This window comes from Empidonax traillii, unplaced genomic scaffold (genome assembly GCF_003031625.1).
Source record: "Empidonax traillii isolate 1590-97213 ecotype Southwest subspecies unplaced genomic scaffold, ASM303162v1 scaffold433:size1479616, whole genome shotgun sequence".
NCBI lineage: Eukaryota > Metazoa > Chordata > Aves > Passeriformes > Tyrannidae > Empidonax > Empidonax traillii.
In genome coordinates, this window is record NW_020955626.1 from 430515 (window position 1) to 442556 (window position 12042).

Here is a 12042-nt window from a genome sequence, read left to right on the forward strand (position 1 = left end):
ACAAATAAGCTCACAGCTGAAAGGTCAACACAGTCATATTTCATCCTCTGGAGCTATTCTTAAGACATCTGCACAACAAAGCACTTCTTTTAGTACCTGACACTGGACCTAGCCAGCACAATCTCTCATTAAAAATGTCCCCAGTGGAAGAGTCTATTAAAAGGCATATGGATCAGCTATGGATTTACCAAATAAAATATTTTTGAAGGCATTAATGTAACGCTCCGGATTACGGCTCTCGACGCTGCCAATAAAATGTATATTTGCCCAATGACAAAATGCTTCATACTTTCCAAAAGAATAATAGCCCGGCTATAAAGCGCGAGGTGTTGTCCAGCAGCCGGAGCTCGGGGGTGGGAGCCAGGAACTCATGAATCTTAATCCTACCTCTAAACCCAATTCCCTCTGTGATCCTAAGCGAGTCGCTTAACCCGCTTCCCTCAGTTTCCCAGTCCAGAACTGGGATAATGCTACTTACTTATCAGACTTTCCTTCTGGGGATGTTTTGGAGATTAGTATTTGCAAAATGCTTTGAAGATGAAATCACTACACCAAAGCCTGAAGTTGTCCACGCTGGGCCAAGGGCTGCAGTTAATAACTATTCCTCGCTCAGGCAAAACTTCCCTTGAAGTCCCCATCGGCTTTATTTGGGTAAGAATCACAGGATCAGGTCCTCTCACTTTACTGTCAAGGCCTTTAGTGATGTTGGTTTTACCTTCCATATTCTACTACATATTTAAAGAGCCTAGGATCCGTATTTTTGTAGGAAAATAATCTGAAGCACATATAAAAGGCAAGAGAAGCAGCAATGCTGTCAGGGAACTCATGGTGATAGTATATCAAAGTAAAAAAAAAAAAAATAGAAAGAGCAAAACAGACATGAGTTTGACAACGTGCTATGACAACAAGAGGGGAAAAAAAAAAAAAACGGAAAGAATTTGGGGCTACAGAGGCTGAAGCATCAGATATAGAAGAGCGAGATAAGATAAATGTCCCAGCTACAGGGCTTTGTGCAACTGCAGCTGAACTGCTGCATTCAGGAACTGATTATCAAAAATCCAGGGACACACTGCAATTGCAGAGAGCAGTAATAAAAGCAATAACCAGTTGCAAACCAGAGAAGTGGTCAAGGGTCTGGAAGTGCCAGTTTATGGAATACATAAAGAACTAGATACATATAATTTGCCAAAACTGGCAAGTACATGCTAGTATCTCAGATGTTTGAGGACTGCGAGCACGAGGCAAGGCAAGGGACTGACTCAGTATTTATACAAGCAGTATTACTTGGAGCAAGAGGACAGAACTAAAGCGGAAAGTTCCTGAGCGTGTGCTTTGTTATGGAAAACCATCCGAAGGAAAATAACAGCAGTCCCACCACCACTTGGGATTTCTAACACTAGAATAGCAGAAAAAAAAAAAAAAAAAAAAAAAAAAAAAAAAAAAAAAAAAAAAAAAAAAAAAAGGAAAATGTGATACATGACCTAATAGGTCTTTCTTGTCTTTAACTCCCCATGATTTATCCCACAAGACTAGCAGAATGTACTCCAAAGCCCCATATGTGTGCATACATCTTCTGTTTGGGAATGCTGTATTGGTTTTAGCTCTCTGAATTCATAATAGCACAAAGCCCTATAATATTTAGATTTTATTTCTGAAGATGTCCATAAATCAGCAGACAATAAAAGGGGAAAAAACACACCGATGATATGATATCCTAGTATTTCCTAATATCCTTGACACAGCAAATCAACGGTTTGAGTGAACAGAGACTACAAATGGAACAGCAATCAAACAGAAATGTTAATGCAAATCTCCTATGCACACTGACACACTAACAAAAGCTATTCCATTTTGTCATGATCTAACCCCACCAGATGCTAATAAAAGTACACGCTCACAATTTGTAAATACGCCATGGGTGGGATTTCCTCCTGCCACTTACACCAGCCACAGCCGCTCTGTGGACACACTGGAAAGAAGCTCCTGAAGGTGCCATCCCAATGTTCACGAGGAAGACTCATTTATATTATCTTTTACAGGCCCCAGTCCCTCACAGAGGCTCCCCTTACCTGAAGGGCTGGCTGTTTGTCATTCCTCTTCGGAGACTTTAATCCACTAACTTGTTGCTGCTGCTGCTGCTGCTGTTGCTGCTGCTGCTGCTGCTGTTGCAGAAGAAGCTGCCGTGCCACCTGGAGAGCCTGTGGGGAAAGAGGTTGGAACGTTGAGTTTACAGCAAACAGGGCATGGGGAGCTATACACACAGCACAGGGTCAAGGCAATTCCTGGTCATGGGGTACTGCTCCATTCCTGATGCACCTCCACTGAGGAAAGCAGTGGCTTCCACAAAAATAACAACTAAGCACTTGCATGCAATGTGGCGATATCCCACCACCGGATTTCCCATTTTGCAGCTGCTGGTCAGGTCCTGAGTGTGAACCTCAAGTAACTGCAGGAATCCCAGTGGTGAGCTCAATACAGTCATTTTCGTCCCCTTGGAGCAGCCCACAGCCCTCCTTGCTACTGGGCAGCCTCACGCCTTTCATGTGCCTCCTTTCCAGCATGTCAGGTCGGGCTTACAGAAGAGGGCAGTCCTTTATCACTGTCTGCTCTCCTGAGCGCCAGAGAACATCAAGGAAGTTTCTGGAAGGTTATGATGGGAGGAAGAAGAGAGGCAGCAGCAGGTGGAGCCATGCTGAGTGTCAGAGGCACTGTGCTGAAGGCTGAGAAAGCTGCAAGGAGCTGGAGCGAATGCAAAGAAAAGCAGGGACAGCATCTCACCCCACCAAAATCCAGGACCTGGACTTTGACGATCCTTGTAGGTCCCTTCCAACTCAGGATATTCTATGACCCTATGAAAATCACTGATGGCTTGTGACAGAGCTGTGGGGACTCAATGGGAGGGGACAGAGCAGCGAAGGGACAGTGTAACCTTACAGGATGGAGAGACAAAGGACATGACCTCAAAAGCACGAGCAGGCATGATGTGTGGGAGATTATTGCAAAATTTCATGCAAAGCAAAGGAAAAGCATCCCTGGACATCAGAGCCTGCTGCTCTGCAAGGCCCGATTTCTCCCCCAGGTAGAGAAAAGAAAGCAAGAGGAGATAAAACCCCAGGGAAAAGATGAAAAGCAAGTCCCTGCCCTGGCTCCCTCTCGGCTCCCCAGCCAGGGGATGCCAGGATGATCTCTGCAAGACAGACTGTGGCACAGCTGAGGCTCCGCTGGCGAGACCCCAGCCTGCTGCTCCCAGAGGATTCACCAGCACCGGACTCGGGCCTCCTTGGTCTCCTTGGAGACGTTCAGTACATGTGTAGGTGGAAAAGTGGGAAGGCTGAAGACTTCATTAATGTTAAACAAGAAAAATAGTCCCTTTGCAAGATGCCTACATGGAAGGAGGGGAAAAGCCTTCCCCACTCCTACTGTGTATGTTCCCTGAGTGATTTAATTAATACTTATTTAATTAAGGAGTCAGATACGGTTCGGGTTTCACTTGCTTCTCCGAGTCGCAGAGTGTTTAATCTCAGCATAGAACTGCTGGGAAAGATTTGATACCAAGTACTGCAAACTCAGATCCGAACCCCCCAGTAAAAACTCGTTATTTTATGGCCTAGACCCATCTTCTTACTTTTGAAGAGACACTGGTCAGCTCAGTGCATTGAAGAACCACGGCTGCTGGCCAGGGCAGGCAGGGAGGAGAGACCCTACTGCGCTCTGGCAACGAGCCCTCCTCTCAAATTTAATAACAAGTCTGCACTGGAACACAAAAACTAGGTGTAAGGGTGAGTGTGACTTCCAACAGCGCTTGGCGTGGTGAGGGTAACACCAGATTTTGCATTTCAAGCTGGTTGGAGCTCAGGGCACCCATAACACCTCTAAAATGGTTCGTGTCCCTGTGAGGGGTGCAGGGAGCTGCCAGGCATGGACACACACCAGGGCAGGCCCAAATGGATCTGGGCTCCCCCACACACACACAACCACCCCACTACAGCGCAGCATCAAGAACCAGAAGACCTTCCAGCCTACCAAAGAATGCAACGGAACAAAGGAAACTTTTATGAAGAAAATTCTAAGTATGGTTAAAAAAATGTTATTTTTATTGAATTAGCTTATTTAGCTGTAAAAGCATTTTCAAGGGTGGGCAGAGGCAGCAGAAATAAAACCTACAAGACTTAAGGGGATGGGCAACAAATACTCACCTACTTAACAAGGGTGTTGTATGGCTTATTTAATTAATGAATACTTGTAAAGCACTCTGAGTTGCTCAGACAAGAAGCTCTATACAGTACAAGCGCAACATATTATTATATATTATTAAGACTGGCTCTGCAGAAGAATAATTCCAGGTAAATGTGCAATCAAATGATCATTTTAGTTCCCAGTAATTAGATTCAATAGGCCAAAAAAAACACAGAAGCCTTTCTTTAATCATACACTAAACAATCAGAACATCCCTAACCTTTCAAGCTACAGCCTTTTTGAATAAAACATCATCAACTTATAGACATTATTCCAAAAAGAACCAGTCACCATATGTGTTGTCTCTTTGAAATACAGTTGCTATAGCAGACCCTGCATGCATTTCATGTGATATGATCATATTCTATCCGTTCTGGCAGCTGAGAGGTTGCACAATTAAATTGGCTGCCAGAAATTTTTGAAGATTCCCAGAACAAGTAGCCATGCAAGAAATGCCTGCTCTCTACTCGAGCTGGCCACAAAGCTCTGTGCAGCTCACTGGGGTGGCCACTGCCAACCTAAGGCTTTATCACGGCTGACCCCACACTGATGAGAATTTCTGTTCTCAGGGCCAGGCTTGCACTGGCAAAGCTCTGATGGAGCAAAGCCAGAGCTCTGTCCACGCTCCAGGCCCACCTGCACAGCACCCACATCCTGCACACCCACCCTCGTGAGGGTCTCCACACAAGGGGACATCTGCAATAACTGCTTCATGTCCGGTTGTCTCCTGTCCTGGCACAGACCTGGTGGGACCAGTGATGGGGAAAGGGAGGGACTAGCAGAGAGGGTGGAGCAGGGTGGGAAGAAAAGGATTAAAAACAATGAAAGTGGGCTGGAGGGAGCACTATGGATACAAAGAGTCAGGATGGACAAGAACATCAAAGGGAGGAACAAAGCAGGTGCAGGTGAGATGGCAGCACACGGACACTGCAGAGGATTGCAGATTGAAATGGCATTTCCCATCTCTCCTCTTAGGATTTCGCTTTTTCACTTATACATCACTGACAGCAGTAAAAGCTGAGCATTGGACGAGCTCAGGTTTAAGATGTGGAAGGTTGTTTATAGCTCAGATCTGGTTCTTACTGAACATCTGCATCAAGTAGCTACCATGACCTTGGTGAACCCAGGGAACCCACATCCCTCTTCCTTTCCACATTTTCCTGCTCAGTCTTTTCTCCCTCCTACCTCAGAGCAAGAACTGCCACTGCCACTTCCAAGACTCATCTGCCCTGCTTACACAGGATGCGCAAAAGAAAGATGGTCCAGGAAGCACCATCCCTCTTTCCTCTTATCCACAAAATATTTCAAGCCCATTAGGAGTGCCTTCACGGAATTAACGTGTTGATGTTTCAAGCCCCGTGGACACCTGCCCTCATTACGCCAGCACGTCCCGTGTAATCCAAGCCAACAAGTGTCACACCTCTCCCCCCTTCCCCGGTTCCAGGCAGTACCGCTCCCGCCCGGAGCTCATCGCTGGATGCCGGCGTGGGAGCCCTGCTGAGGCTGCCGGTGCTGCACAGCGCTCAAACGAGGAGAGACAGGGAAATTAATTTGAGTGAAGTCAGTCCCACAACCTTCATCAGCACGGAGATTCGCAAGCAGGCCTGTACATTAATAAAGCTTCCTGTGGGAGTAGATGTTGCCTTTGATTTGCATGTGAATTCAATGCTAGTGAGAAGTGCCAGACTGTCAGACATGGAGACCAAAGTCTCTTATCTTTCCAAAAGCTTCTGTAGCAGTTTCCCCACATTTCCTTAATCATCTGCCTTGTCCTCAACTTACTGAACAGGCAGTAGAGAGTAAAGCTGGACTCGGTTCAACTCCTGCTGCTGCCAAGTCCTGAAACAAGGGTGCCAGGACTGTTTACTGCTAGCCAACAGCTCTGCTAACGTGGCCCTCTCCTCACGAGCAGGTGCTCTGACATCTCCAAGCTCTTTTCACACATTCCTCCCCACTGCCGTAGTTACATCCTAAATCTCCACCACGTGCTTGCGAGTGAACAATTGCCAGGGGCCGTGAAAAAACAGCTCATGTTTGTGTGTCCAGACAGCTGCCTGTTCCTTCATGGGACAGGCAAGAGCCCCTGCAACGACTGAGGTGCTTCACATATTTAGGTCCATGATTACCAGCAGCCACATTATCTGTGCTGCTCAAAGAGTCTGCAAGCCTGGACAAAGTTACTTGGGACACCCAGAGACCCAGACACCAATCCTGGCCTCCCACACTAATCACAGAGCACTGGCAACCATCCTCCTCTCTGCACTGAAACAGAAAGAGGAAATCTTCCCACTTACTGGAAAAAAAGAGAAAGGGAAGAATCCCCTAGCAAGCGCATCTTCTGAGTGCCATCATTTTTGGTCACTATACATGTGGATTCAGAAGGACAATATCAGGAAGAGGCTAACTACCAACCAAGTCATCTTATGCCTGAATGCAAGATACAGTAAATAAACTCCCAAGATATTTTCTTATCCATTAGGAAATCACCCAGAGATAAGGAAATTTTTCTGGCGTAAAACAGAGACCAGTAAAAAGGCAACTGAAACGCTGCACTTTAAAGACATTTCACAAACTTGGGATGGTATTTGAGAGTCAACACTGGGTGACACCTAACCCAGGAAAAATGTTAACAGCACACTAACTGTGAGATGAATCAAGTCTGTTTCATTCACAGAGCAAGTGGGAAGCCCCACTGAAAATCCCTCTCCCTGTGCTCAGGGAAGTGGCAACTATTTAGTATTTCCCAACTAGTTAAGCACCCGAAGAGGAGGGGAAAGTACACATTTGAGATGACCAAGACAATTTTATTGCAAGACAGACAGAACGTGACTTGTTTGCCCAGCTGTTGTTTGCCCAGAACACTGGGCAGTGTTATCACCCCAGTTACTGTTGTAATTCGACATTTTCACGCAAGCTCGACCTTTCAGTTTCATCATCCTCTTTGGGCAAGCTCTGCCGAAAAATGCAGCCCTGCCTCTGAATTCATGGGGCCAAAAACTCCCGATTCGGGAAGGGGGCTGGGGAAGGGAAATACACTGGAAAAAGAGGATAGAACTTTAAAAATAGAAATGCTGCTTAAATGCCATATACTTGCTTACAGTGTCAGTACATAAGGAAAACAGTAACAGGATCCAGTCGCATGGAGCCTCTTGCTAACTTGTTCCACCACTGCAGCCAGTACGAGGCAGCGACTCTCCAACTTTTTTCCATCAGCCTATTTCTATTGAAGAAAAGGAGCTCCAGCTCCTCCCTTCCCATCTGCTCCAACTGATATTAATATCAATCAGTTATTAATGAAATATGATGACTTACAGCTATAACAGGCCTGGCTCTAACGCCAGAAGAAGTTTTGTTTCCGTACCTGAGGTTTATAAGGCATGGAAAGACTGATCCAGGGAACTGCAGGAGGTATGGAAAGGTATGTACATTGGAGGGTGGAGAGATGAGCAACAGCCATGAGGCTGCAAAAGAAGCAGGCGTCCTGTCTGACTGCCAATTTCCAGGGCAGTTGTGCAGTAATTGGCTGCCTCCAAAATGGAAAGCATGCACACAGAAGTTGCAATGTGGGCACAAACCAAAATCCCACGTGTTTTTACAGATTCCTAAGCATTTGGGGCCTTTCCAGGTGGACAAAGCTGCTTATCAGGAAGGCAACTTGAGAAAGGAGGAAGGAAGTGTTCCCAGAAATCAGAGATGGTCCCGCTGCCATCTGAACTGTCCAAGCAGTAAATCAGGAAAGTTACTTGCCAGCCAACATCATCATCTGTCCGTTATTTCAGTTATGGTCATTAAAAAGCAAAATACAACAAAACAAGCAGAGAGAGATGAGAAGGAAGATATTTTAAGGGCAAAATCTACCCTTGGAGCAAACATAACACTACCCCGGTCCCAGACTCCAGAAGCAAGACCTTCTGTGTTAACCTCTGATAGCCATAACCTAACAAGCAAACCCTGCTGCTCAGCTTTCCCCATTCAGGTCTGGGAAAGCTTGGCTTTGCAGCAGCAGGCATGCAGTTCTCCCACCATCTATTTCTCCCAAGTTTCACGATGGATTTAGGCACTGAGGGACTGCCCGGCCAGTAGCTACAGGCGCCTCTCCCAGCGGAGCATGGCCCACCTCCCACAAAGGCTTCTTGCTCCCATTTAGTCTCGCAAGGCAAGTACCTTTGTTTCTCCTGGGTGGGACAAGGGGGAATTTAGACTCAGCCAGCAATCTCTCTTCTTTCTCAGCTCCCATCTGTCCTCACACCCCACTCCACTCCACAGCTGCTCCAAGCAGAGTGGCAAGATGCAGCTCTCAAGCTCGGAAGCCTGGATGCACCCGAGTTTCAGAGCTGCTTCATGTCTTTCCCACTCTCCTGCCTCCTCTACCTCCTCTCCTGCGACACTCTCTTCTCCTGGAGCAGCAGATGTAGAGAGGAGCGGAGGTAGGAGGCAGACACATGGAAGGGGAGCCCTGCTGCAGCTCTCCTCCGGCAGGCGCAGGAGCCGCTCAACGTGTGGAAACCAGCGAGGAGCGGAGCAGTATGCAAAAGGGAAAAAAATAAAAAATAGTGCAAAGCAACAGCAGTGGGTAGTGCTGTTCCTCTGGGAGGAACAGAACAGGGGGAGGTGAGATGAACCAACTAGAGAGAACAGGAAAAGAACCAAAATGAAGAGGAGGAATAAAATGTAGAAGATGCAAAAAAGAGAAGCAGATGTTCTTGCAGCACTTTTTCCCTCTGACATTTGTGCCCAGCTCTTCCATCTTCCTCCAGAACTGGGAAATGAGCTGCTATGTGCTCCCTCCCCATTCCCACCCTGCTGACCCTGCGTGCCACACACAAAACAAGACAAAGCCAAGAGCCCCAACACTGCTCCCAGCACTGCAGCCAGGAAGCCTGAGGAGAGCTACAGGCAGGACATGGGGCTCTGCTATGGGACACAGGTAGGATGCAATATAACCTGGTGAGGCATCCCTGCTGTCCAGCCTTCTCCACAGCCTTGGATTCAAAAAGCCCCCATCCCAATCTCATCTTCTATTTCCTTGTTTCCTTAAATAATCCTCCTCCAGCTACTCTGTACCCAACGCCACCGGTGCTGCAGAGGGATGCTGTGAGCCTGGGGAGATGCTGCTGGTACCCAGTGCCTCGCTCAGCTGCAGCAGCTCTGCAAGGCTGGCTCCATTCAAGGGCTACCAGCCAGCTCATCAAGGCAGGGAGCTTCAACAGCAATCCTTCACTCCATAAAATGATCAGCTGGCCCTGAAGGCTTTGCTCAGACACAGCAGACTGGGCTGGCCAAGTGACTAATGGGTGATTCCCGTGCTGGAAAAAAGAGAAGGGACCTGGAGGTCCGCATGTACAAAGCCCGGCTCACATCCTGTCCCTGATGTGACGGGGGCAGGCCTGGAGCAAGGGAGCTGGCAATGTGCCTCAAACTGAAGCATCTCCTAGAATAGTTTAGTCATAAGGAAAGAAGACGAGTCATTATTTTTCTTCCAGCACGCTTAGTTTCTTTCCTCTGGAATAGATTCTGGCTACCAGTTGAGGAGATTCCCTCCAGAAAAAGGCACTGAAAACAAAAACCCTTTCTTCCAAACCCACAGGGTGGAGCTGCCTGTGCCCCAGCACTGCTGCACTTTGTCCTCCTGGGCACTGAGGTTACTCCTGCCGGTGGGAGGAAGACGCTCCTGCCCTGCCATCCCACAGCCCTTCCCATGGCTGGCAAGATCCCTGCCTGCTATCTCAGCTCTGCAGCAGCAAGAACCCAGCCCCACACAGGGGAACAACAGGGTTTGCCTCCAAAACAACCGTTTCCATTTTGTGATTTATTCGTGAACTCCATCAACTTCGGGGAAAAGGTGGGGGAGGTATTTTCTTCAATACTCAGACAGTACAGGGATGAAAGGGGCAGCCAGCAAGGAGCAGCAGGGCAAAAGATCAACTTCAGCCAACATCAGGAACCTGAGAACCCCAAACCAGCAACAACAGGGACAATGGCTACAAAAAACCCTTCTTTGAGGCACAAATGAAATCCTCAGGCGGTTACACTGTAAAAACACCTTCTGTCCCCTCTTTTAAAGAGTCACAGTCAGGACTCATCAAAGCCACTTAAAAAGCATCTGGCAAAAAGTTCCCAAACATTAAAAATGGTTCTCTTTATTTTGGCATGCCAAGACTCACAGCATGTAGCGGTCTGTACCAGCAAGAAAGGAGGGATGGGCCAACACATCCTGGTAAAATGAGAAAGGATACAAATCTTGGCTCCCTGCGCAAACTGAACCAGAACTGAACTGTGTCTGAGTGATGAAAAAAATCTTATGGGATTTCCAGCTCGTTTCTGTAGGCTCGAGATCAGATTCTGAACTACTGTGTTTATCCAGAAGTGAACCAGACCTTTGAATATTTGAAGGACTATTCACTGCTGAGCCACGTTTTTCTTGGATGTCAAAAGCACGGGAAGTTCTCATATTTTTTAACAGAGAAAAGAAGAGGGATAAGGGGGGGAGGGAGAAGGAAGAAGGCCTTTTTGTTGCTACAACATAAATAGTATATTGCATACAGCTGCTTGCGCGCTTCCCTGTGTGGTCAACAAAACAGGGAACATATTTTAAGCTTGTTTTCCAAAACACTGCATGACAAACTTGTACTCAGAGGCCCATGAAATACAGTCCCTGACTGTGGACATCTCACCACGCTCCATCAGACACTCGCTGCTGTTGGATGAATGAAGGAAGCAAAACATTTTGGGACAGCCCAAAACATGGAAAATGAATGCTGCAAATCACATCTCTTAACTTCCATGGCACAGCCTAATTTAGAAAAGCTTCTAAAAACCTTAATTTTAACAGATTCTGGTAAAACAAAAATAGGCGAGGTTCAGATGGAGGCGACAAAAATGATTAGAGGCCTCGGCAGATACGAGGCAAGATTGATAAGGGTGGGAGTGTTTAGTTTAGCAAGAGATGAGTAAGAGGGGACACGATAAAACTACACAAATTGTGACTCGGCCTGAGAAGGTACATCTGGTGCTTTTGCCATTTCTCATAATGCAAGAAAAAGGGGACATTGAAAGAAGTCAGGAAGCAACAACCACCAAAAAAAAAAAAAATAAAGCAGATAAAAGGATTTTTTTTTCTTTCTTAATACACAACTCATTATTACTCCTAGAACTTACTGTCACAAGATATCACCAGTGCCAAGAGCACGGGTAGGACGCAAGGAGAGGATTAGACACTTGCACAGATAGTAATGAGAGCATTTACAGCTATCTTTGGGAAGCGAAAACCAAATATCAAGGTACAAATGTTTATGCTTCAGGGGAGGAGCCAACCTTTAATTGCTGGAGGTTGGAAGGAAACATTCCCCATGGATAGGTCCTCTAACTGTCCTTCATGGGCATCTGCCCAAGGACTTCAGCCAGGGCTAGAGATCCCCTGTCCAAACAGGATGCAACTATTGCTGCTCCTCTGCCTTCTTGGGTACCTTCATCCTGCCCCGCTGATCCCAAAGCTCATCGCTCATCCTCTCCCAAGTCTCCTCAACCCTCAGGGAGCTGTTGGGCAAGGGGGGCCAGCCACATCCCCCATCCCAGCCCCTGCCCATGTCACCTGGCCCCAAGCTGCTCAGTTCCTCTTTCTTCTTCACATCACATTTAAGTTTCAGGTCCTTATTTCACCAGCCCTTCCTCTGCCCACTATTTTGACTCCCACTTTTTCTCCCTCAAACATAAACCCACAGTTTCGGGCTCTGCCATCCATTTGGGCTCTCCACGGAGTGCTGACTCCCTGGAGGCAGGGGAGAAAAGCATCCACATCCACATCCA

At 47.0% G+C, this 12042-nt stretch overlaps 1 protein-coding gene across 28 annotated transcripts in view; it reads right to left on the reverse strand.

Moving 5' to 3' along the window:
* FOXP1 (forkhead box P1) overlaps positions 1 to 12042 on the reverse strand; it is a 384733-nt gene that overhangs the window by 110600 nt on the left and 262091 nt on the right. For 27 of the 28 annotated variants that reach the window (XM_027894563.1, XM_027894558.1, XM_027894562.1 and 24 more), the window contains one exon: positions 2070 to 2198. In XM_027894563.1, coding sequence (XP_027750364.1) covers positions 2070 to 2198 — 129 coding nt within the window. Of the gene's footprint in view, positions 1 to 2069; positions 2199 to 8400; positions 8419 to 12042 lie in introns of those variants that run through there. The other variant, XM_027894566.1, reaches the window with a different exon arrangement.